This window comes from Rattus norvegicus, chromosome 14 (genome assembly GCF_021556685.1).
Source record: "Rattus norvegicus strain SHRSP/BbbUtx chromosome 14, alternate assembly SHRSP_T2T, whole genome shotgun sequence".
In the NCBI taxonomy this organism is placed as follows: domain Eukaryota; kingdom Metazoa; phylum Chordata; class Mammalia; order Rodentia; family Muridae; genus Rattus; species Rattus norvegicus.
In genome coordinates, this window is record NC_141547.1 from 78,816,431 (window position 1) to 78,839,920 (window position 23,490).

Consider the following 23,490-nt stretch of genomic DNA (forward strand, 5'->3'; position numbering starts at 1 on the left):
AGGTGGTATAAAAGGCACCATCTCTGATCACAGCACCTGGGTCAGAGTCTGGGTGACTTCAGGCTGTGACTGAACTTTTGAATGTTTCCTCATTTGTAAATGGGGACAGTTCTACCCACTACCTGTCCTAGTCATGACCTGCCAGGCACAGAGGCCCCTAGGGAATTCCCGGACACATGGTAGGTGTTCAGTATTCTGTCATGTCCTGAGGCTTTCTCTTATTACTTAGAAGCTTTTTGAAAAATTAAAGCACAACAAAGCACCTTATACTCTGATGGTATACAGTTGTGACTTGGAACCCCCTTCACCGCCACCTCAGATCTAGGAAAGGCACATTATCTAGTTTCCTGTCCTTCCCCACCCCCTCCAGCCCCATACTGTCTGTCTCTGCTAGCCTTTCTTTGCTAGACCAAATGTTGCCACAGCTGTGCACCCTCTCTTCTTGCCTGGCTTTGGACTTCAGCTCCTGAATTTTTCGGGTTGGAAGTTTATATCAGGGTGCACCCTGGGCACATTCCACAGGAGGAGGCCCGGCAGGAACTCCAGTCCTGTTCAGTGCTCCGCACATTGGAGCCCTAGCAACGCCCGCCTGTGCTGAACAGGAACTCCTGGAGAGGGCACTGGAGTTCAACCTTGATAGCAAATTCAGACTTTGCTGGATACTTGGTTCTTTGCTCTATTAGGTTTTCTGGAGTGAAGAGACCCAGTAGACAGCGGGGCCTTTCAGTGTCTATCTCTAAGACTCCCTGACTCCCGGACCCTGAGCCTGAGAGGATGAGCCTTGGCCTGACCGAGGGGACAAAGCTCAATTGCACTCTTGGCCTTAGTTGGGCAGCCACCTGCTTTGTGTCCTGGATGGCAGAGGGGCTGGCAGTGATGGCGGCTTTTATTGGCATTGAATTAAAGACGTGGTGAGCTCTGGGTCTAGTTTCCACATGTTCTGTGCTGGCCTACCCCGTCTGGCTGGGACCCCACCTCTCTGTTCTTCTCTCCTTGCTACCTCTACACAGGTGTAATATTCTGTTCAGGGGTTCCCCGGGAGGTGGGAGATAAAGCCAAAGTCTGAGGTACTGAGTTGGTTTTAGTTGACACCCCAAGGTTCCTGCACTGTCCTCAGCTGCCTGGAACATCTCTCCGGTTTTCATGACTCGCGGGCATCCCCTTGACTCTCTCCAGCAGCGCCCAGAGGAGGCGCTCTCCCCACCTCTGCAGACCGGCTGCTCTGGAGTTGTTTGGCCTCTAAGCGGACTAGTTGGGTGTGGCCCGTTTCCCTTTGTTGCACCCCGTTGTGCCCCAAGTGCCTGGAACTCTGTCTGGTCAAGTGCAGCTGCTTCGTAAACGCCTCGAGAAATCAGGGAGGATGGAAAGAGGGTGAGAGAGGAGGATCGAGGATAAGGTTGGGAGTCACTGTGAAGGAAGGAAGGGGTCTTGGAGGTGTGACTGCGCTCAGGACATCCTGGCCCGGCCTGGCCCGGCCCAGAGCTGCGGAGGTTCGCCCGCGGCCGGCAGGTGGCGGTGCTCCCTTGGCTGCGTGGCGGCGTTGAGTCCCCTCCTCCCGCGCTCCCTCCCTCCCGGCTCCTTTCTCTGCGCTCTTGCTCAAGCTTCCAGCGCCCTCCCGCTCTCGCGGCCGCGGTGTCGCCCGTACCGCCCCGCCGCTACCTACCGGCGACCATGGCGCACCGGGGAACCCCGAGCGCCCCGAAGCGTCCTGGCCTTACTGCGCCGGATCGGAGCTTCCAGGTTCTGCTGCCGCCGTGCTGGCCACGTTCGTGGCCGCTGCTGCTGCTGCTGCTGGTGCTGGTGGCTGCCTGCGGAGCGATGGGGCGCTCCCCCCAGCCCGGGCGCTGGGGTCCCAGTGTGCAGGTCACCAGGCTGCTGCCCGCGGGACGCACGGAGTCCAGCAATCGCCAGGATCCGCAGACACGAGAATCGGAGCCTGGCGTCCCGGGTCTCCGTCCGGGTTCTGCTTCGGGTCCCAGCACTGATGGCGCCCCAGCTCTGGGCAAGGGGCGCAGGGTTCGGGCGGCGCCGGTGGCCGGTGCAGCTTCGGCTTCGCGCGCACAGGTCTCGCTCATCAGCACGTCGTTCGTGCTCAAGGGAGACGCGACGCACAACCAGGCGATGGTACACTGGACAGGAGAGAACAGCAGCGTAAGTGACCTCCGCACGCCCCCGGCCTTGCCCGGACACCTCGGGATACCCAGGGAGACTACCACAGCCCCCCTACTTCCGGACCACCCGCGGTCACTCCTGCTGGGCATTCTTGGCTACTTGGGGGACGCGGGTCACCTCGGCGGCGCCCCTACTGGCTTCTGGCTATGGGTTACTTTTGGAAGGGTCCTCGAATTTGTGAGATTCGGATTCGCTCAGAAGGCATTTCCGAAGATCTGGAGACCACAAGCATCCCTGGCCTCTAGATATGGGCAGTGGGGAAGGTCCCTAGAGTCTTCAGGATCTGGGCAGCATGGGACAACTCCAGGTCCTTAAGGGCTACTCAGCTCTGTGCCGCGTGCCTGGTGGGTGGGTCGCCTACACACTGCACTGCACCCAGCAGCTCCAGAGTGCACCTCTGGAATTGCCAGCTCTGGAGTCCTTACTACCTCATCTACTCTGATCTCGGGGACCACGGTATCGCTGTCAGTTCCGTGTCCTGTTCGAAGACTCTAGCAATTCTAGGATTGCTCCTCTTCTTGTGTCCCACGGCTGTCTTTAGACCGCCTGGACCACGGGGTCTTTAATGTTATTTACCATTCTGTGGTCTCTAGTGCCGGGTGCTGACTCCCTCCCTGCTTTTCTCCCATACCTCTCCCTCTGCCCAGATCTCCAGAATCCTTTACCCTCCTGCACTCCCAGATCTAGGATCCACTTCCTTCCTTTTGTGGTAGCACACCCCAAGGGGTTTGTTCTTCCTTGTTAAAAGCCAGAGTCACTCTGTCCCCTCCGGGGAGTCCCAGGTATGTGCACTCCCGGTTTGCAAGACTGTGCTATCCAGGGAAGTGTGTTTTCGTGGAGAGAGCTAGGAATCCCTCCTCACTGCCTGCATACAGTCCGCTCATACTTTCCACTCCTTCCCCATCCCCCAGTAGGTGACTCCATCTCTTCTCCTTGTCTTCCAAGTTTTGAGGAGACTAATAAGACCAGAGTCCCAGCATGCACTGGGAAGTGAAGTGAGTGCGTCTCCTTTTTGGGTTATCACAGACACTTTTTCCCCTGTCTCCTCTCTTCACACTCTTATTAACTGCTAGGAGGCTTCCATTTGTGCTCGAGAAGGGACAACCAAGTGGTCTTGACTGGCCTGAACTCCAGTCCTGCCAGCCCCTTCCCTACTGGCTGGCTGCATCCAGGATGCAGGTGCCTTCACTGGTCCCTAAATTAATGACATCTCCAGGAAGACTAGCAGCCTTCAGAGGGCAGAGCTGGTGCTGTGGATGCATTTGGCCAGCAGGGGGCAGTCAGGGTGCTGAGCAGAGTACTTGGGTGCTCCTCCCAAGAAGGGCGTGGAGGTGCCCTGCTGCCTTTCTTAACTGCACCTTGAGAGAGCCCTCCAACTCTAGGTGTGCTGTTGCTCTGGGCCTTTTAGTGCTGGCTAGTACCTAAAGATAAACCAGGACCCCTGGGTCATTGGCCATTCTTGAGGACTGAATAACGGTAGGCTGGAACACAAGAGAAAGGGACAGAAGCACACTGAGAGTAAGTACCATGGATCTGGAGTGCTGAGGTTGTTAATCTAACTAGCTTGTCACTTTGTCACTTAGCTTCATGGTATGAAAGAAGGGAGTGAGACACCAGGTTGGGGTATGCGTGTGTGTCTGACGTGTCCACAGGAAAGGGGACCGACTGCCTCTAGGATGGACTGGTATACAGCTGAACCCGTTATGAGTTCAGAGCCTGGCCCTTGATTAGGCTTCTTGGAGAGTTGAGAATGGAGAAGGACTGGCCAAGCTTTGAGGGACCCTCTTCTGCAGCCATTGTGGCATGGGGGCCGGTGTGAGATGAGGATACCAGGCCCCAGCCTGGCACTTAGCTGGCACTTAGACTATGTGGAGTAGCATGGAAACACTGCCCAAGCATCTATCTGACTTCAGTCCCTCCCTTCTCCCTACTCACTGCACTCAGCCCTGGGCCATACGGAAGATGGGATTCCCTCCAGAAATCTTGACCGACCGCCCACGGCTGGGGATACGCTCATAGGTTTACCTTGCCAGAGAAAAACCCAGGAACGGAAAAAGTTGGGTGAGGGCTGCCACCGAGAGCTGCCTCAGGAAACCGGTTCCTTTAAACACGATTCTCTCGGATCTGGTTGTGCACAGCACATTCTTGGCACATGAAGTGTCTTGGAAGTGCGCTGCCCCCCCCCCCCCCCCCGCCTCTGTGTTCAATGTGCAGCCACAGGGACAAAGATGAGAGCCAGCACTTGGCAGTTGGCTGTACCTCTTGCTTCAAGCACCACCTCAGCAAGCTTGGATGAGACAGAGCAGAACGAGACTCTGAGTGCTGTCTTTATGGAGTTGCCTTTCTGCTGCTTGCCCCTGCCCTCTGCAGATGTGGTCCACAGCGGAGTGTTTGCTTTATCATGTCAGGTGCTTTTCAAAATAAGAGCGCGGGGGTGGCTGGGGGTGGGGCTGGGGGTAGGGGGGGTGGGAGGGGAGGGGCAGACTCTCCGAAATGGCATTAGCCAGCATCCAGCTAAGGGATGGGCTGAGGGATGGCGGGACTCAAGCTGGTTCCCAGACAGTCTCTGTCACTCCAGCTCTGGGAACATATGTGAGTTTTCCCTGCAAAGCCTCGATTCTTCCTGCTCCCATGGAGATAGGGAAGGGAACTCACTTGGAAGTTCAAACAGGGCCTCTCCAGCTGCCGTTTAGCTGTGGCAACACATTGTTACAAGTGAGATGAGTCCTTCGTGGAAACCGACCAGGGTTGCCTTTTCATGGGCCTGGGTTGGGCTTGTGCACACTGGCCTCTGCGTCTCCACACTGCCCTTGGAGGCAGAGAGGTTATACCAAGGTGGGAAGTAGACCACTGTTCTGGGCTCCAACTGAGGGGTGGCGTTTTCTTGTTAGTCTGGTAGGTTTGTGACGTACTGTTTTGGGAGAAATTGCTTGCTGATGGAGCTTATTTTAAGTATGGCTCACCTGGTCTCCTTCCCCTATAAACTTGAATACGACCCATGGTTTAGCTTGGGTGCGAACTTTCCAATAGCCAGGTCCCATCGCTGTTCCTCAGGCTGACCGATTACTTCCCTCTGGCCTGTGCCGTGTCTCCGGAAGTGGAGGTGGTTGCTCACAGATAATTCTGAGCAGATTAAGCGTACTCCACTCCAGGCATCTGGCTGGACTCCTTATCCTGTGTCACGTTATATAAATGCAGAGAGCCAAAGGTGGGTTCTCTGTGGTGGGAAGTCAAGGGCAGGCTGTTGGCCTTGGTTTCTTGTATAGAGGATCATGGCCTCTGCCTGAGTTGTATGAGAATTGCTGCAGGCCAGGTTCCTTGAGGGCAGGTGCATTAGTTTGCTCTGGCTTTGTGGCAAAGGACCATGACAGTGTGGGTCCTGGACAGCAGTGTTCTTTTGACCCTTTGTACCTGGAACGTGATCTCTCTTTCCTATTGGGACACCAGTACCACCTGGTTAAGGCCATCTCAACAAGCTCAGTATAATGGAATCACTGTTAGAAGTTCTACTCCCGATCCACTTGTTTGGAGGTCCTGGGCTTTAATTTTGGACCTTGGGGGAGGGGCTGACACACTTCTGCCCCCAAGAGCAGGGAGCAGGTCTCACTTGTCATCTTCTGAGCATGCACCTGGAGCTCAGAGTCACCTGATGGGAGGGTCAGACACAAACAGGCAGCTATGGGCAGGGTGTCATCAGGGAGGACAGCACAGAGGAGGCGACATCGGGGCTGACTCAAAAGTAGGGAGGAGAGGAGAGAAGGAGGGTGTTTAAGCTGGAGGAACAGTTTAAGCAAGGCCTGCTAGGTAGGACTTTGAAGGTCACAGGTGCCACACAGAGACACCAAATACCTTGTGTGGGAGCAGAAGCCCAAGCAAGAAGCTGGGAGGGAAAAAGGGCACCCACAGTCCCCTAAGGTGTGGCTGCGGAGTGTCGGGGTGGTGAATATTTTGGCTTCTAAGCCTGCCAGCCTGGGTTTGTCTCAGGATCAACCCTCTGGCCTTGGATCCTAGGACAAATGGAGGAGATGCTCTGGGCCTCTGTCCTCGCCATGGGAGGGGACTTGTGGGCACCCGTAGGTCGGTTGTACAAGGGCCAGATTTTCCACGTGAAATGCACAGATCACAGCATGGTGTGTAGTTGGAACTTGGCATCTGGCTCGGGTGTGGCCTGAAAGGCCACAGGAGAAGTTCAGGGTTGAGGCTAGCACGACTCTGTACTGCTTTGGGAAGAGGCTTCCCGTCTGCGCTGTGCCTTGGCTGTGTTGGGGAGGGGGGCTCTGAGGGAGGGGTCCCCTGCTGTGCCAGCCTCTTGCTTTCTTCAGTGCTGGGCTCTGAGGCTCCAAGTGAGTCTCCGCCTACTGAGACCCTCTGAGATCCGAAGTGAATGGGTCCTCACCTGGCCCAGAGCTCACGTCTAGCCCTGTTTCCTGTAGTTGTGGGTTTTTGGGTGTCTGTGGTTTTCTGGTTTTGTATTAGAAGTATCTCAGTGGCTCCTGGGCACTGTGAGTTCCCGAGTCCAGGGCTCCTAAGCTCCAGTCTCCCTTGGTTTTATGGCTGGAGCAGAGGTCTGGCTTCCCGTGGGAGCTGAGACGGGCAGCTTGTAGGCACTGAGCACTTGTCCTTGCAGCCACTACCAAAGCATCCAGTGGCCACCCAAGTGAGACAGAGACCAAGGATGCTGTGACTCATGCTGAGTGTCTGTCACAGGGGCTGTCAGGTGCTCCCCACTGGGGTGCAAGCCTGTCAGGACCTCGAGTCTAGTGTCTGGGTGAAGAACGAGGAGGAAGACAGCGATGCCTGTGTTGTGGACAGGTGGCAGTCAAAGAGCAGTGTACCGTAGCGCAGGGTCTACGGAGGCAAACCCCGGGTGCGTACTCTAGTGGTCTCCTGTTCTGTGCCGGGAGTGCCCCAGGGTCTTGCGCTGTGTAGAGTAGGAACATATGGAGGGATCCAGGTTAGAATCTGCATGTAAGGGTGATTATTTTTCTCCTGTATAGATTTATTTTCGGGGAGGCGGTTAGGGTGACACTGAGGGCCGTTCTTTTTCTTTTCTCTTCTTTTCTTTTTTTCAGAGCTGGGGACGGAACCCAGGGCCTTGTGCTTGCTAGGCAAGCGCTCTACCACTGAGCTAAATCCCCAGCCCCCTGAGGGCCGTTCTTGAGGGCAGGGAAGACATGCTGCATTTTCACTTGGGCCCAGGCTGACACTGAGGTCAGTGAGAAGACTTTGCAGCCTGTGGGATGCCATCCTCCCATGCAAACATTGGAAGTCTAGTGGGGGGTATCCCAAAGAACCCCGCTGCCTGCGGTTCCCAGAGACTCGCCTGGGGAAGGTGAAGAAGCACACGTGGGGTTGGGAAGGGGACCAGGCAGCTCATTTCAACTGGGAAGACCAAGGAAAATTAAGTCAATTGACTAGGTCGGTGAGCTAGGCGTGGGGAGCAGTGGAGGCCCGGATGGGAGGGGCCGAAAGGACTATAGGTCTTCTTCCACCATAGTGCATGCATGCCACCGCTCTCAAGGGTTTCCTAGCTGGGATCGGAGGAAGACTCTTGGCTCTGGAGGCACAGCCCACTTCTGCCTTCCCTGTTGGATATCTCCTTTGGCAGGTGTGACGTCATTGTGGATTGAGGGCCCCTGCACTTCATGTCATCTTTTTTGGGGCACCTCAGGTTTGATCCTCGATGGGTCCCAGCTCCACTCTCCCAGGCCCTCCAGTAGACGCTAAGGTCCTGTCTTGCTCTAGTGGGCAACTCAGAGTCCAGAAAACCTGCCCCCAACCCCATGCGCTCGTGTGTGTGTGTGTGTGTGTGTGTGTGTGTGTGTGTGTGTGTGCATGTGTGATTGCACACGCATGAGCACATGCACAAACTAGGCTGAATGGAAGGCTCTTTTGTTCAGCCTCTCTGTGTGTGTGGCTAGTAGAGCCACAGGAGCCATGCTTGGGAGGCTTCCGTGCATTTGTGGAGACACTGAACTCTGAGAGTTCCGTTTGTTTGGGAAGGGATGAGAGATGTCTGCTACAGGCCCTGCTGAGGACTATCAGCATTGGTTAGGAGGAGGCTGGGCGGGCAGAGGGGCTGGTGTGAGTCCCTGTGTGGCGCGACCCCTGGTAAGTGTCCGCATGGGCGAGAGGCCGAGGTCCAGAGTCATTAGTGTGAGCCCCTGTGTGTGTGAGACTCATGCTGCCCTCTCAGCCTCTGGCCCCGGGACCTTACTCTGTCTACCAGAATGCCTGCCCACCCGTCTCCCCATTAATCCCCGGATGGGTCTCACACCACTCCACTCTCAATCAGAAGCCCACCCCTCCACCGGCGCTGTACCCGTGTACCCATAGTTTCTTGAGTCTCAGTTTTCTCATCTGTAACATGAGCAGAAGTATCAGGTGCTTTCCAAATCACTACCGACTGCTGTGGACTTTGTGCATACATTTAATTTATTCATACTTTATTTATAGACATAGCGAGCAGCATTGGGAAGGGCTTGAAAGTTCCAGTGCTGGTACGCACAGCTTCCTCTTAATGATGCTGGAGGTGCAGGCCTTAATGCCTCAAGGCTCCAATGTGGACTCCAGCATCAGGTGCAACCAGACTCCTCTGCTTCTGCTGTTCTAGTTGGTTGAGGATAGAGCCTCTCTGAGCTTCCTTTTAGTTGGTAAAGCAAGGATAACAATTCTGTGTCAGGCTAGTTGTCCAGCATGGGCGGAGCCTGGCAGCATAGGCGGAACCTGGCAGCATGGGTGGAGCCTGGCAGCATGGGCGGAGCCTGGCCAGCATGGGTGGAGCCTGGCCAGCATGGGTGGGGTCTGTCCAGTATGCTGCTAATGCTGTCTTCCACTCTGTGGTTTTCCAAGCAGTTGGACATCACTTCCTTGTTCTTTCTTTTCTAGCAACAGTGCAGGTCCCAGCCCCCAGTAGCTGTGGACTCAGCTAATATTTGCTGAGCGTTTCTTGTGTACCTGGCAGGGTTAACTGCTGGGGCTGCAGCGTGGAGTCCAATGAAGCAAAGACCTTGCCTGGTGAGATGCTGAGTGGAAACAGAATTCTACCTAGAGTGTCCTCAGGGCTGTGTGAACATGTAGGTGGGGATCTGCAGAGACTTCCTGGAGGAGGTGCAGATGAAGTCAGTCCGAAGGACAAGGAGAAGAGCCTCACCCAGTCTGAGGTGGAGACTGGGAAAGAAAAGAAAGGATATTGAGGCCAAAAGGGAGATGAGGAGCTGAGAGGTCTGGAATGTTCCCAGGCAGACGAGGGAGACGGCTGTCATCAGGAAGCCTGGCTCAGAGGTGCCAGGACAGCCCTTTAGCAAAGTTCCTGACACACTTCACATACCTACTTCTGCTTTAGTGAAGGGGCTCTTCAGTCCATAGCTGCAGAGGGTTCCAGAGCGCATTCTAAGGAGGTCGTACATTAGCTCGTCTGTGCACACCAGCAGGGTCAGAGTGCAGTCTGCGCTTGCTCAGGCCTCTCCACAGTTGCTCTTACTTACTCCACGGTGATGGTTTTCCAGTCAGGTTAGGACTTGCCAGGGGTGATGAGAATGAGCAGAGTTGGAGCTTCTGGAAAAGCAACTGGGTGCCTTCATGGGTCCTGGGCGTACAGGCTGCCTTCTGGTTGGGGCCCTCTGGGGACCCATACTTTAAGAGTCCACTTCTGCTCACCATCTTGATGGCTCTCTTTGGAAGTTCTGTGGGTTTCCAAGGGAGGCTGAGGCCTGAAGGTAGTGACGTCACTAGGACTGACTGCTGCTCAGGGTCGTTTTCTCAGGGCGTAGGGAACAGGGCTGTGTCTGACCCTGTGGAATTTGTGGTTTGCCGAGTGCGGATACGAATCTCTATGTGTTAGGTTGGTTTTGGTCTCTACATCACGGGCATCAGCAGAGTGCACGCTTCTATCAGATCATTTCCTGGCTGTGCTGGGTATGGGAAACCCTCCCAGGGTCTTGTATGTGTGTGATCTGGATTTTGAGAGTGAAAGAAGCCACGACATAGTGGGGATGGGCATGCCCCACATGGCAGGTCCACCTGCGGTCCCAGCCTGAATAGGCGCTGGGCGATGGTGATGGCAGACACCCTAGGATCGTTGACACTTAAGGGTTCATCAACCTGAATCCAATCAAGCTCCTTTCATCATTTGAATATTGAGGACGGAGAGTAGACCCTGGGAAGGTAGGAGTGAGAAATAAAAAGCCCACCATTCTTTGAAGGTGGAGAAGCCCCTTCCTAGTTTGTGCTTCTGTAGTGCTTGGTTGCTTATTCGCACAGAAAATTACAATCATTTAATTAGTTTCTCCTCACACCGGCTCGGAGATCTTAAAATAACAACACCCTCCGTCCTTACTAATTTTCTCGCGGAAGCAGATGATTTGCTCCGATGTTGAGCTGGCCTCAACTTGAGCGCAGCCTGGCTCTGGCCATTTCTTGATGCTCGTGGATAAGCTGAGTTCAAACGAAAGCAAGGAAAGAGATGGGCCAAGTGTAGGTTGCCGTGTGGACCCGTCTTAAATCTGAGTGTGTTTGTTTGTTGTTTGTTTGTTTTGCCCTTGGGTATTTTGTGAAGTGTCACAGTGGGTACCCCACCAGGCTCACGGGGAAGTGGCCTCTGCCAGTCAGGGTCACCTCCTGCCTTTGCCGCTGATGCAGTTTGGCCTTCTCATAGTGCTCTCTGTTTCCTAGAGCTCTGGACTAGGGACAATAAAGTGGAACAACTGCAGTCCCTTAGCACCTGCCACGCCAGGCAGCCTGCACCTCTCATTGTATAGATGCTACTTCCAAACCATTTACAGTTATGGGCCAACATGCACGCGGTTGTCCTCGAGGCCTGCAGGGCACAGCCATTAAGGGCCCCAGGCATGATTTGAAGTTCATTAGTTTTGAACACAAGTTTCTCTCCTTTGTAAAAATATAAGAAATATTTTGGGATCCTTGAGATGGCTCAGCAGGTAGAGGTGCTTGCCGCCAACCCTCAGGATCTAAGTGGGATCCTTAAAACCTCCATGGTGGAAGGAGAGAACTGATTCCTGCAAGTTGTCCTCTGACCTCCACACACGCACATGTGCACACACACATATATGTCATAAATAAAAAGCGTTCACAGCTTTTAAAATATTTTTGTTTTCCTTTATCATGATCTGAATCGTGGTTATATAACATTTCCCAGTTGTACCTATTTTTAGATGCACAGCTCAGCAGCATTAGGACACTTGTGTTGCTGTGCAACCATCCCCACATTCATTTCCAGAATGTTCTCCAGCTGAAACTTTGTCTCTACTAAGAGCTAATTCCCCAGGCTCAGTAGTTATCACTCCCTGGATCTGACAGCTCTGGACCTCATGTGAGTGGGAGCTACAGTCTCTGTTCTGTGTTAGCCTCATGTCCTCCATGTCCTTCCCATGTTGTGACATGTGGAAGCATGTTCTCTTTTGGGGGCTGTATAATACTCCATTGTAGGGATGGACCACATTTTGTGCCATTCATCTGATGGTGGGTGTTTAAATTCTTTCCGCCTTTGGCTGTAGTGAACGAAACTTTGAGTGCAGACCCCACAGGAACCTGCTTACTCCTGGCTTCTGATCCTTGGAGTATTTGCTTGGAAATAGACTGACTGGGTAACAGGGTGAGTCTGCTTAACTTCTGGATCGAGCATGAACTTGAACTAGCAAAGTCTCTTTTATGCTGCCTTGAATTTTGACACCTGCCAGGCTGGTGTATGGGTACAATCCCCAGAGAACCCCAAGAATGCCATGCCCTGCCTGTGCCCAGGAAGGGGATGGCATAGCTGTGGCTGGAACTCGTGTGCTTTTGTGACTCAAGACAGAGGCTGCTGGCAAGCCCAACACATCCACATCTGTAACTTGTGTGACAGAGAACTGGGCTGGTGTGGTGCTGGGCTAAGGGTGGGAGTCACCGTCCTGAGGCGGAGGTGTCCTACTTGTACTGTGGAAGCTGCAGGCTACGTTTCAAGTTCATGCTTTTGGGCATTTTTCCCTATTGACTTCCTCATTGACCAGCTAAGTAATTCAATTTTCACTCCGTAAAAATAAAGCACTCAATAAAAATCCCTATGTTTTTCTCAATTTATTCCCATCAATACTGCTTAACCCTGTTGGAGTTTGTTGTCTGATTTATCATTTGATGGCCGAGCAGGGCTTCTGGGTGTTTTTGAGTCCTGCAACCCAAATACTCCTCTCTGTGAATTGAGTCAGCTGCTGGGTCGCCACCCTCCTCAGAGTCAGGCTTTGAGGGGCACCGCAGCGCACACAGTGTGGAATTTCCTGGCTTGAGGAACCCCTCATCCTGGCACAGGGGAGGGGGGGTTCCTACCTCTCTGTGCCACAGACTCCGCCCACCTCACCTCTGGAGAAGTGGGGGAGGGGCACTCTCTCGGAATGTTATAATTACTGTAAAATGGATAGGAATAAAGGAAGCCAACTCTGTGAAGTTATCAAAACACAACTAATCTGTCTGAAGGCATCTGAGAAGAGACGCGAGAGTTTTGAAGGTCTGAGCAGTGTGAATGCTGTTTTGAGACAGAGGGTAATTATGAGCTGCCCGAGGAACCCTTATGGTCCGCACTGGGGATGGAGGCTGCTGTGACCTGCACCCTGTTTCTAATGGAAGAAGCTGTCTCATTTTGCAGTCTGTGAAAATGAAGAGGTTGTATCTTGGGCAAGGATCACAGCTCTGGAAGATCCATCAGAGAGACGCATGCCGAGAAATGTGGTGCTGGGCCAAGAAAGGGAGTCACGGAGAACTGAGCCTTCATTGAGGGTGACCTCCAGTGCAGGGTAGATGTTCAGTTAGTGTCTGGTGTCTTATGATTCGCTATGACAAGGGACTCAACTCAGAGGCCCAGCTACTGAGCTCCTGTAAGCATAAAGGAATTCCCATCTTGTGCTGCGAGGGAGCTCACCTCTGCAAGGGAGCAACTAAGCAAGAGAGATGTACGCCCTGCCAAGAGGCGCCATGCTGAAAGGGAGTCAGCTTCCTGACTCCCGTTGGAAGCTGTGTAGCCAGACAACAGCACAGGCTGTGCCCATTGCTAGACCAGCCTCAGCTCTCCCACCTGACTGGGTCAGCCAGGAGCCAGGGTGCTCAGTGGGGAGAAGACACTGGCTCCCAAAGGAAGTTGAGACATTTAAATAGTATTCTTGTTCTCGGTCCCATCTCACTTACAAAAGGCAGAGCCAAGCAGAAAACCCAGGGGACACGTCTGCCTAGCCTTTGACAAAGAGGGTTAACAGAGACTGGGGACAGTGGGAAGGTGGAGTCACTGGAGAACGTTCTGGAAAGAGCAGGAGGGAGGATCAGGGGCTCAGGGTTATGGCGGGAGGTGGGGGGGGGCGGTGGGAGGGAACCTTCCACACAGAACACACATCTATTCCACTGCCTACGTACTCAGTTCCCCTCAGTCCCTCCAGCACTGCCTTGGGGTCAGCCTCTAGGGGATACCAGCTTTGTAATCCTGGGGACCCTTTGGGGAGGAGCCTTCTCTGATGTATCTGGGGCCTTGGCTTCATTCTGTGTCTAGGAATTGATATGCTACTTCTAAAAAGACTGAAGGTTCACCCTTTTTGGAAGTAGTGACTGGGTCCCTCCTGCTTGCAGTCCCCTCCTGCCTCCTCCTGTACACCCCACCATGCAGCCTGGGTTAGGGGGCCTCTCCATGTATGCTCTGATGTGCTGAGCTCTGGTGGCCTCCTTAATGAGGGTGGCTTGGGTTGCTGTGTACCCATTCTGAGGAAGGCTCTCTCCCCTGCATTACTGAGCCTCAGTTTCCCCATCCACTAAGGTACTGTTGTCCCTGGACCTTGAGGGAAAGGGCCGGTTACACAGTTGCCAGAAATTATGATTTTCTTGCTCTTAAAACAGGCTTCCACGTGGTTCCACTTTCTTCCTATTTCCGGAGTTACCCACTTAACTGAAACAAAGACCCTGGGGCCCTCACGAAACACTCATCTCTAGAGGCTGTCTCTGAAGAGTGCTTTTCCCGTTGACATCTGGGTTTTCACAAGTTTCCTGATCAGAGTTATGGCTGGAATGCTACCTCTTAAGAGCAAGTCAGAATCTCTTTCCCTGTCGCTGGAGGCAGAGAAGAGGTCTGGCAGTGACCAGGAAACCTGAAACCCTACACTTGGGGGTTGGGGTTGGGACTAGTATAAAGACAGGACTTCTAGCTTAGTGCTGGCTTTGCTCCTTCCTTGGGCGAGCCTCCGGGTGGCAGCCACTGGTATAGAAGAAGCTGTGGCATTGAGGTGACCTTTTTCTGACTTGGCTGATCCAGCTTGGCTTTTGGTTCTGGCTAACTGGATGTGTGAGCTGATGTTGGTGGGGACGTGATGTCATCTATGTGGCATGCCAGGGAGACCTACTGTCCCTCTTTTCCAGGACAAGGGAAAGCCCTGCATCTGACTGTGTTTCCAGAGGCTGCTGGTGAACTACTGTTTGCTAGAGACTTTGAGCATGGCCAGATGGAAGGACAGTGCCGAGGCTAATCTACTCTTTCCTCTCATGTAGATACACTGTGTGTCAGACTTGATTCAAGGGCTTTCTGAGCTCAGAGATGCAAAGACCCTGGCTTGCTTGCTTCAGTCTTACGGGTGTGTGTGAGTCAGGCTGGGACGCCACACACAGAACATGGAAGGTTGGCCAAGGACTTTGCAGTGGACCCCGTGCATGCATGAAGTCGGAGGATCCCACTTGGATGTGGCTTAGTTCCTACTGTGTGAACCTCAACTCCGGTCACTTGGTCCCCACCTCAGCCCTGTCACCCATGCTCTCTCTCTCCATGACTCGAGTTCTTCCTCTAAGAGGGCCCTGAGGCACCAGTCCCATGCCCAGTCAGCACTGATAATGGGGTAGGGTGAGACAGTTCCTGAGTGGCACTGTGCCCGGGACACCGCTAAGCATGACAGTCTTGTATGTGTGTTGCTGCCCTGAAGCGGATGACTTTGTGCTCTGCCTTTCTCCTGGGAACCTGGCTCCCCACCCTCCCCCTGAATTCCCCTTCACTCTGGCATTGGCAGGACTTGCTTCTGTCTCCCCCGACTGAGAGCCTCTCTGTTTGGTCTTGCCATGCAGCCTGTGGAGAGCTGCCTTCTCTCCTGCTGGCTTCTCAGCAATAGGAGAAGGTTCTGAGACTGGCCAGGAGCAAGATACATAGTCTGTGGGAAGGGGAAGGGTGACGTGCAGGGACATCTACCCCCTCAAGAACAGCCTACCCTGCCTACCTCAGTGGCTCTGCTGCCACCCTTGCCTGAGACCATACTCTGTCCTTGTGGCTGTGCAGTCTCTGTAAACTGTTGACCTCATGACCTTTGTCCTGTTCCTCAGGCAACGTGACTGACCAGGGCTGGTGGACTCTGCTGAGCGACCATGAACCACTCACAGGCTGTCTTCTCACCCAGCCTGTCATCCCAGCCTCCAGTCTGTGAGGACTTGGTTTTGTGTCTGTCACCTGCTTCCCTAGGCTTTCTCCAAAGTTCTGACCGTCCCAATGTCTAAGTGTCCCATTCTGGGATCCTTAGACTCCTGTGGTCATGAAGGAAGGAGGACTCTCTTTGGAACCTCCGGGTTCCAACCTGGAATCTCTGCTCCTATCAGAGGGATGCCAGCCAGCCCACCTGCCGTATCGTGCTGAAAGAGCTCCTGTGGCGGAATGGGACCTCCATGTTGGTGCCAGGGAAGGCTGACTCCAGATGTGGTGGCCGCCTCACCTCTCTGGAGCTGGTCTGTAAGTTCTGAGACCACCCCGATCTGGTTCTTCTTGTCTCTTGAGCTCACCTTTGACCTATGGGGTCAGGGCTGGGCATGGCCAGGGAAGGAGGGGAGTGCCAAGTGAGCCCTCTGAGCTGCCAGTCCAACAGCCTTTGCTATGCCCGGGCATGGGCTGATCTGACTTTGATCCAGACAGTGTTTCAGAGTTAGTGATGTGTCTGGAGCAGTTGATTCATCCTCGAAGCCGTAAGGGATGTCCCAGCCAGCTCCTTCACAGGATCCAAGAGGTTGACGTGGCTAGATTGGTATCTCCTTGCCTAAGGTTACAGCTCAGTGGGAGGGACCCATGGTGACCTGGGCACAGGTGGGGAGGAGGCTCTGAGGCAGAAGCCCAGTGAGGGTGTAAGGAGTTCTCTCTCTCTCTCTCTCTCTCTCTCTCTCTCTCTCTCTCTCTCTCTCTCTCTCTGGCATAGGAAGAGGATGACAGCATAGAATTGTGGGAGGACGAGGACATTCAGGAGCAGTGTCAGGATGGACCCCGCTCACCCTACTTACCCACCTACCTTCTGTCTGCTGGGGTCCGTGTCTCGCTTGCTGACTTGATGCTGGCTCCCAGGTGACCACTGTGACCATCCTGTCTGTTCGCATCAGGCATATGATGCCCGGGATCCCTGAACAAGCTCCCCTATAAAACAGGCATATGAGGTGTGTCCCTTGGAAGGTTGTTGGGGCTCACTACCCCTTTACCTGGTTCTATCCAGGAGCCCACGGCCATGAGCCTTATAGTGAAGTCTAGTGAGGCCAAACACTGTGGTGACCACAGGACCCTGAGTGGACAGGGGCCAGCTGCACTTCTCAGAACCCGGCTGGCTAACAGAGGAGTTGAGTCATGGCCACAGACCGTATTCAAGAAACCTCACATGTCTGCATATTTTTCTCAAGCAATAAATGAGGGCTCTGACACTGAGCCCTAATTCCACTGCAGGAAAGTCCCAAACCTTCTGCCTGGAGGAGTGGGAAAGCTTCTAAAGATGGTGGGGGCAAAGAGAGAGGAAACTAGGGCGCATCCTCAGGGCAGGCAGTGACATGTGGCATGTGGTCATCCCCTGACACTCGCTGAGGTAGCTTTTTAAAGGACGAGGTTTATTCTTGTGGAATTCCACCAAGCACAGACACATCCCAAGGGCCATTAGGAGGGAAGCAGGCAAGCTGAGGTGGGGCCACTTCCAGAAGGGGCCATGTGTGGCTAAGACACCATCTCTAATCCTCTAATCCTTAATCCCTTTTATTCTCTCTCCTCTGGAAGAAATTGAAAAGGGAATTTTTTATGGTAGTGGAAGTAGATAATGACTGCTCAACTGTTGATCTGCATAATTCTATCAAGAGTGTCTTGTTATCTGGGTGGGTAGCCCTCTCCTGTGACCCGAGTTCCCTGTAGCTTCCTGTCCACATGATGGTGGCAGTGTGGGTGTGGTGTGTGCCCATGTGTGCATGTTTATATGCCTATGCATGTGTGTGTCTGTATGTGCATGTGTGTGATATGTGTGTATGTGTGTGCATGTGGTGTGTGTATGTGTGTGCAGTATGTGTATATGTGTATGTAGTATATGTGTGTGTGGTGTATGTGTGTATGTGTGTGCGTGTGGTGTGTGTATGTGTGTGTAGTATGTGTATATGTATATGTAGTATATGTGTGTGTGTGGTGTATGTGTGCATGTGTGTGCGTGTGGTGTGTGGTACGTGTGTGTGTGTGCATGTTTCTGTGCCTATGCATGTATGTGTGTGTTGTGTGTATCTATATGTGCATGTATGTGGTGTGTGGTATGTGTGTGTGGTATGTGTATGTGTGTGTGGTATGTGTGTATGTGTGTGGTGTGTGTATGTTATGTGTGTGTATGAATGTGTGTGGTGTATGCATGTGCTGTGTGTTCGTGTGTGTGTTGTATGTGGTGTGTATGGTGTGTGTGATATGTGCGTATGTATGTGTGGTGTGTGTGGGGGCCTGTGTGTATGTTTGTGTGGTGGGTGTGTATGGTATGTGTATGTGTGTGTGTATGGTGTGTGTGCCTGTGTGTGTGCGCGCGCGCATGCGTGTGTGATTCATATGGAAACTGAAGATGGGTGCAGCACGGTGCAGGGCCTCTCCTGGGAGTGTCACTTAAGGTTTCCTCTCCAGGAGGCTGCACTGTGCTCCTTTTCTCCCAGCATCTGCACACCATACTCTTGGCTCTGATTGTCTGTGTTCTGGCTGACAACTCTTCCCAGTTAGGTTTCAATTTATGTAAGGGTTGGGTGCATGCTCTTACTTCCTTCTCTGCTTGTGTGCCCTGTAATGTTGTCCGCAAAACCAGGACTCTTGGTCATGGGCCACAGAAGCCCCGCATGGGCTAGCTGAAGGGAGCGACTGGAAGCCACTCAGAATTGAATCACTCAGTACTGGCTTCGGGTATGTCTGGCTCCAGGGACTCTGATGTAGGCCCTAGTCTGTGTCCCTCAAGCTGGACCCCGTCTCTCTGTTTTGCTTTCCTCTCAAAGGTCTCCTAGGTCACTCTGTGAGAGTTAGGTTAAAGATGGCTGTATCTCCCAAGGTTGCTAAGGAGTCTGGACTCTGTTGAATCCCTCTTGTTGGCCAGAGGCTGAAATACTGGATGAGCAGTCTGGACTCACAGGCCCACCCTGAAACCACAAGCATGGATTCTGGGGGTGGAGTTTTGTCTTCATGCATAGACCAAGTACCCCTAATGGAGCAGGAGGGTGCTCTGCGCAGAATGCATTGTGGGAAAAGGGAGGGATCAGAACGGTCTCAGCATCCATCTCCCACCCCTTCTGGCCTCTTCACTGAGGGTTATCGCTGCTGTAGGAGAATGCCATCCCACCCCAACCACCTGGGCCAATGGGTGTCAGCCTTGGGCCGTGGCTGCTACTGAGAGCGGTGGTCCCTGAGGTGCTCACAGCTCCCTTTATGCCTGCATTTTACGATGTGTGCCTGGTGGTTACTAAATCTGGTGTCCTGGCATCACTTGGCCCACGTAGAGGCCACTCGCGTGGAACCTGTGTGTGTCTCAGTGGTTGTCCTGCCTGGTATATCTGTTGTTTGGATTGGCACACTCTGTGGATTCACTGTGGTGACAGGTTCCGCCGGAGTGCCATGCATGTGAGATGACATGTGTGCCCATGGGGAAAGAGTTTCCTGATCATGCAAAGCAGCCTTATTAGAAGGTGTTGGGGGAAAGGGGACAGGCACTGAGTGTGGTATAGCTATCATGTCTCTGGGGACAGGGACCTTAAGGTCACCTCTACTTAACATTGATGATGTATTTCAGCAGCTTTGAGTATACCCCCTAAAAAATCAGAACCCAAAGAAGTTGAGACCTTGTGTAGCATTAGGGAACTGGCTGAAAGGTGTCCTGGAGCCTGGCCAGGGCTTCCATTGTAGAGCCGAGAAAGACCTGCTGGGAGGTGGGGGCTCAGGAGGGTTCCGCCTCTGAGACAGAACATGCTCTGAGCCAGCTCTGGTTTTCCCAGGCCAGCACCTCTCCAGAGGAACCTAGAGAGGCTAGGCTACCCCTGGGAACAGTGGTTCAGGGTCTCAGGAGACAGGACTCTCTGGTTTCCCTCCTCTGGGCGGTGGATTTTCTTCCTGGTTCCCCAGCAAAGCTGGGAGGTTTCTTCAGTGAAGAATGAGCCTCACTATACCTGGAGGTGGGGTTGGTTCCCATGCCAGGAAGCTGTCTGGGAGGTTTTGTTTGGGCGCCGTCAGCCTGCAGCCTGGCATTAGTGATTGCTGAAGTGTTTGTAGGAAGTTGGAGGTGAACCCCAGATGGAGATCCTTACGAAAAGCCAAGAAGGAAACCAGCCTCTGCCTACGGCTCCGCCTGCCAGAGACAGCTGGAAGGCAGATTCATTCAGCAAATGCCATGTGGGCACTTGCCATGCCGGTGGTGGTCTCCATGGAGTGCCAAGGCCCACACAGGCCTTTAGAGTTTCTAGGGTGCCTGCTGGGATACCCCCAGACATGGGCGGCTCACCCTTTGCCGAGTCAGCACATTCCAGTGTGTCTGGTCTTTGCTGAGAGAAGGTGAGGTCAGCATGGGGCTGGGCTTATGCTGGGTGAGGAGGCTGAAGCCGGGCTGCTTGTGCAGGAAACTTGAGGATACCCAGCACTGGCAGACACCATGCCTGTGGGCATTTCTACATAGGGAGCTTAGGAAGGTGGCGTGGGCTCAGTGCACTGCTGAGCTTTATGCTGAGTCTGCCAAGCGGCCTGAGCTCCTGGCAGATGGAAGACAGAGTTGTTAAAGAGAGATTGGTTTCCTCAGCCTTGGAAGGGGGGACTTCCGGCCTCATAGAACGAACACCCAGGCCATGGTGGGTCCACCTGAAGCTCAGATGTGAACTGTGTGGTTTGAAGCTGCTACAGTGGGCCACACAAAAATGACTGTTCAAACAGTTCAACTTTGGTTTTGTCTAGTCTTGGACACCAGAAGTTAGCCACATTGAGCCTGGCTCTTCCAGAGGCGCACGCGCACGTGTGTGTGTGTGTGTGTGTGTGTGTGTGTGTGTGTGTGTGTGTGTGTTTGTATGGTTGTGTGTATTTGTATATGTGTGTGCGTGTGTTTGTGTATGTGTGTGTATGTGTATGGTTGGTTGTTTGTGTGTGTGTGTTTGTATGGTTGTGTGTATTTGTATATGTGTGTGCGTGTGTTTGTGTATGTGTATGGTTGTCTGGTTGTGTGTGTGTGTGTAAGACCTGTTCAGCTGTTGCAGGTCCCCCCAGTTTCTTTCTGATCCTGAGAACTCTCCTCTCGCTTGTTTCTTCTCTGCTCCTAACATCACAGGTCTCTTACTGACAGTAACCTTCAGATCCCTTGAGGAGACCTGCGATGACAGTGGATAATCCTGCCTCCCACTCCCAGCTCCTGAGGGTCATCCGCAGGGTCCCTCAGTAGAGAACCTTTGCCTGGCTCTGGGACTTGACTGTGGGTGTTTTGGAGTCGGGTCAGCCTCCTCCTGTACAAAGGCAAAAGGGGTAGTGACCATGATCTCTGGGCTCCTCATAGAGTTCAGGGGATCCACCATCAACACCGTAGCTGTCCTCTGAGGCCTTGGCTCTGATGTCACATATTAAACCAAGATCTTCCAGAGGCTTTCTGCCCAACTCAGGAGTGGGCTGACCCTTCACACTGGGGCCATGCCACCTTCTCCCCTCTCAAGCCTCCTACTCACTACTTCTGGTAAGCCCTTGCTCTGCTGGCTAATTCTTTTAGCTAGGACCAGTCTCTACCATGGCCATGTTGTTGGAGAGGGGGCTGTGTGTGAGCAGTAGAGGAGAAGCTGCAGGTGAACCAGAGGAAAAAGGCTTAAAATGATTGGCGTGTGTGTGTGTGTGTGTGTGTGTGTGTGTGTGTGTGGCGTGCACATATGTGTGTGCAACAGACTCTGGACTGTTGGTGGCTGGTGCAGAGGTCACTCCCCTCCCTAGCACAGGAGCTACCTGTCACTCTAGGTGCCTGTGCCTGTGTGCATGTATGTGTACATGTGTATGCTTCCCCATGGAGACCAGAAGAGGGTGTGAGACTCTCCAAAGCTACAGTTGCAGGCAGTTGTGAGCTGCCTCACTCAAGTCCTGTAGAAGAGCACGAAGCACTCTAATGCTGAGCCTTCTGTCCAGACTCAGGTCAAAGGTAAAACCATTGACTAGGCTACCTTGAATCCTCTCTGTCCAGCTTTGGCTTCACAGAACACATAGTACAGCTGGAGGCTTGGTGTCGTCTCCTTTGGGCTGCGGTGGCATCTAGAGTGGCAGGTGGCTCCTGTGCTGGGGAGGGGAGTGGCCTTCTGCACCTGCCACCAACAGTCCAGAGTCTGTTGTCAGTGTACTTGGGTTACTCAGTGGTCGGACAAACATAGAAACAGAAGGCCAAGAGAGCACCCAGTTAAGTATGCGTCAGAAGAGAACCCACATGGTACAGGAGTTTGTGGTCCAGAGGTCCAGGAGGACACCAAAGACAGTGGTGGTTTTCCCACTGATGCATGTGCTTTGGGGTGTGCAGTTGAGAGCCTGAGAGAGGGGACATCTGACTGGCATTACAGGGATAAGGGGTCAAGCCTTCCTTAGCCACAGTTAACAGGGCGAATTTAGGCAGGTGGTAGTCTCCAAGACCTGGCTTCCCTGAGTGTAAATTGGGCCCCTGGCTATGTGTGAACCACCCAAGGGCCTCCAAAGTCAAGATCTTGCCCTGAATGTTCTATTTCTGAGGACTTGACTAAGCTGGGCGTTGTTTTAGACAGCTGGAGGAGTGAGGGGTGAGGGGTGTCTGTGCTCCTGGCTAACCGCCCTGCCAGGTGTTCCCCATCTGTGTGCTGAGGGTGGACTTTAATGGTTCTCCTTGCCTCGGCCTCCGAGCCAAAAAAGGAAGTTTGTGTCAGATGCAAGCCTGCTTTCACTGTTAGGACATCAAACTATTTGCCTAGAAAGCTGTTGAGCAGGCCACGCCCTACCCTGTTATTCCATGTTGCCTAACTGTGAATTTATCGTTATTCAATACATTCTAAAATTGTGGAAGGACACACATGTTCAGCTGTTTCTGTCACAACGAAATCTCCCGAGGATTGGTAAGCCGAGAAGGCTTTCTTTTCTCCGCTTAACTTTTCGGAGGCATCAGTTATAGATATTGATTCCAGCCCAGCAAAAATAATTCCTCTCTGCAGAGACTGAAGGCATCTAACGACAGTTCCCTGTTGAATCTGTGCAGCTCTCAGCCTCAGAGGGGTGCGCCTGAGGAATGGAGGGATTGTTTAAAGGCATGGTAGGCCTGTCCCCAATTCCTCCATCCCTGCCTTGAAGCCTTCTGCACTGCTCTTGTCCATGCCCTTAGGAGCTGACAGACGCACGGACACTGGAGAGATGAGACCACATGGTTGTGATCTGATGGCTTCAGAACAAACTCACCAGCAATATTTAGAGAACAACCACAGCCCCCCCCCCCCAATCCCGGAAGCAGAGTCTGAACTCGCTGAACCGATTCGAGGCCTCGGGTTGGAGGCCTGCTGCTATCACGTGCTGGTTGATGGAGGGAGCTCTGCTGTGATGAGGTCACAAGCTCAGTGACAGGAGCTGTCCTGAAGCAGAAATAGAAGCTTAGGGACAGCAGGTGACATGTCCTCCTGTGTGGGGAACATGCTAATTACATGACATAGACCACCATGCTATTCTGCTCTGTACCCTGGTGCCTTCTGGTTATACCCAGAAGGGCCTTAGGGATAGACTGAAGTTAGGAAGTCAGTGTGGGTGGACCCACAGAGGGAGAGGCCTGAGCCCGGTCGTGGTGCCACAGGTATGGTAGATTTTTCAAACCCAGTTTTCTGAAAATATCTACCCATCATTCACCTAATAGGTTGGTCCAGGCAAATGGATGGGCCGCTTTCTGGCTTAAGGGCAGCAGGGTCATGGAGATCTCCACAGTTCTGAGAAGTTCAGTGTGCAGAGCTTTGGGTCAGGTACTGTTCTCATGGGCAGTGTGGCCGCTGTGGATTGGGAAGAGTGTTCCCTCCCACCATGAGGTTGGGCTCTGAGCAACACTGAGAGACCGAGGGCCAGATCCA

The 23,490-nt window shown here is 53.2% G+C and overlaps 1 protein-coding gene across 6 annotated transcripts in view; it reads left to right on the forward strand.

The window, feature by feature from the left end:
* Positions 1-1,576: 1,576 nt before the first annotated feature.
* Sorcs2 (sortilin-related VPS10 domain containing receptor 2) overlaps positions 1,577-23,490 on the forward strand; it is a 363,891-nt gene continuing 341,977 nt past the window's right edge. For 2 of the 6 annotated variants that reach the window (XM_087583136.1, XM_087583146.1), the window contains exon 1: positions 1,577-2,151. In XM_087583136.1, the coding sequence (XP_087439262.1) occupies positions 1,672-2,151 (480 nt within the window). In that variant the 5' untranslated portion in view covers positions 1,577-1,671. 6 annotated transcript variants of the gene reach the window in all.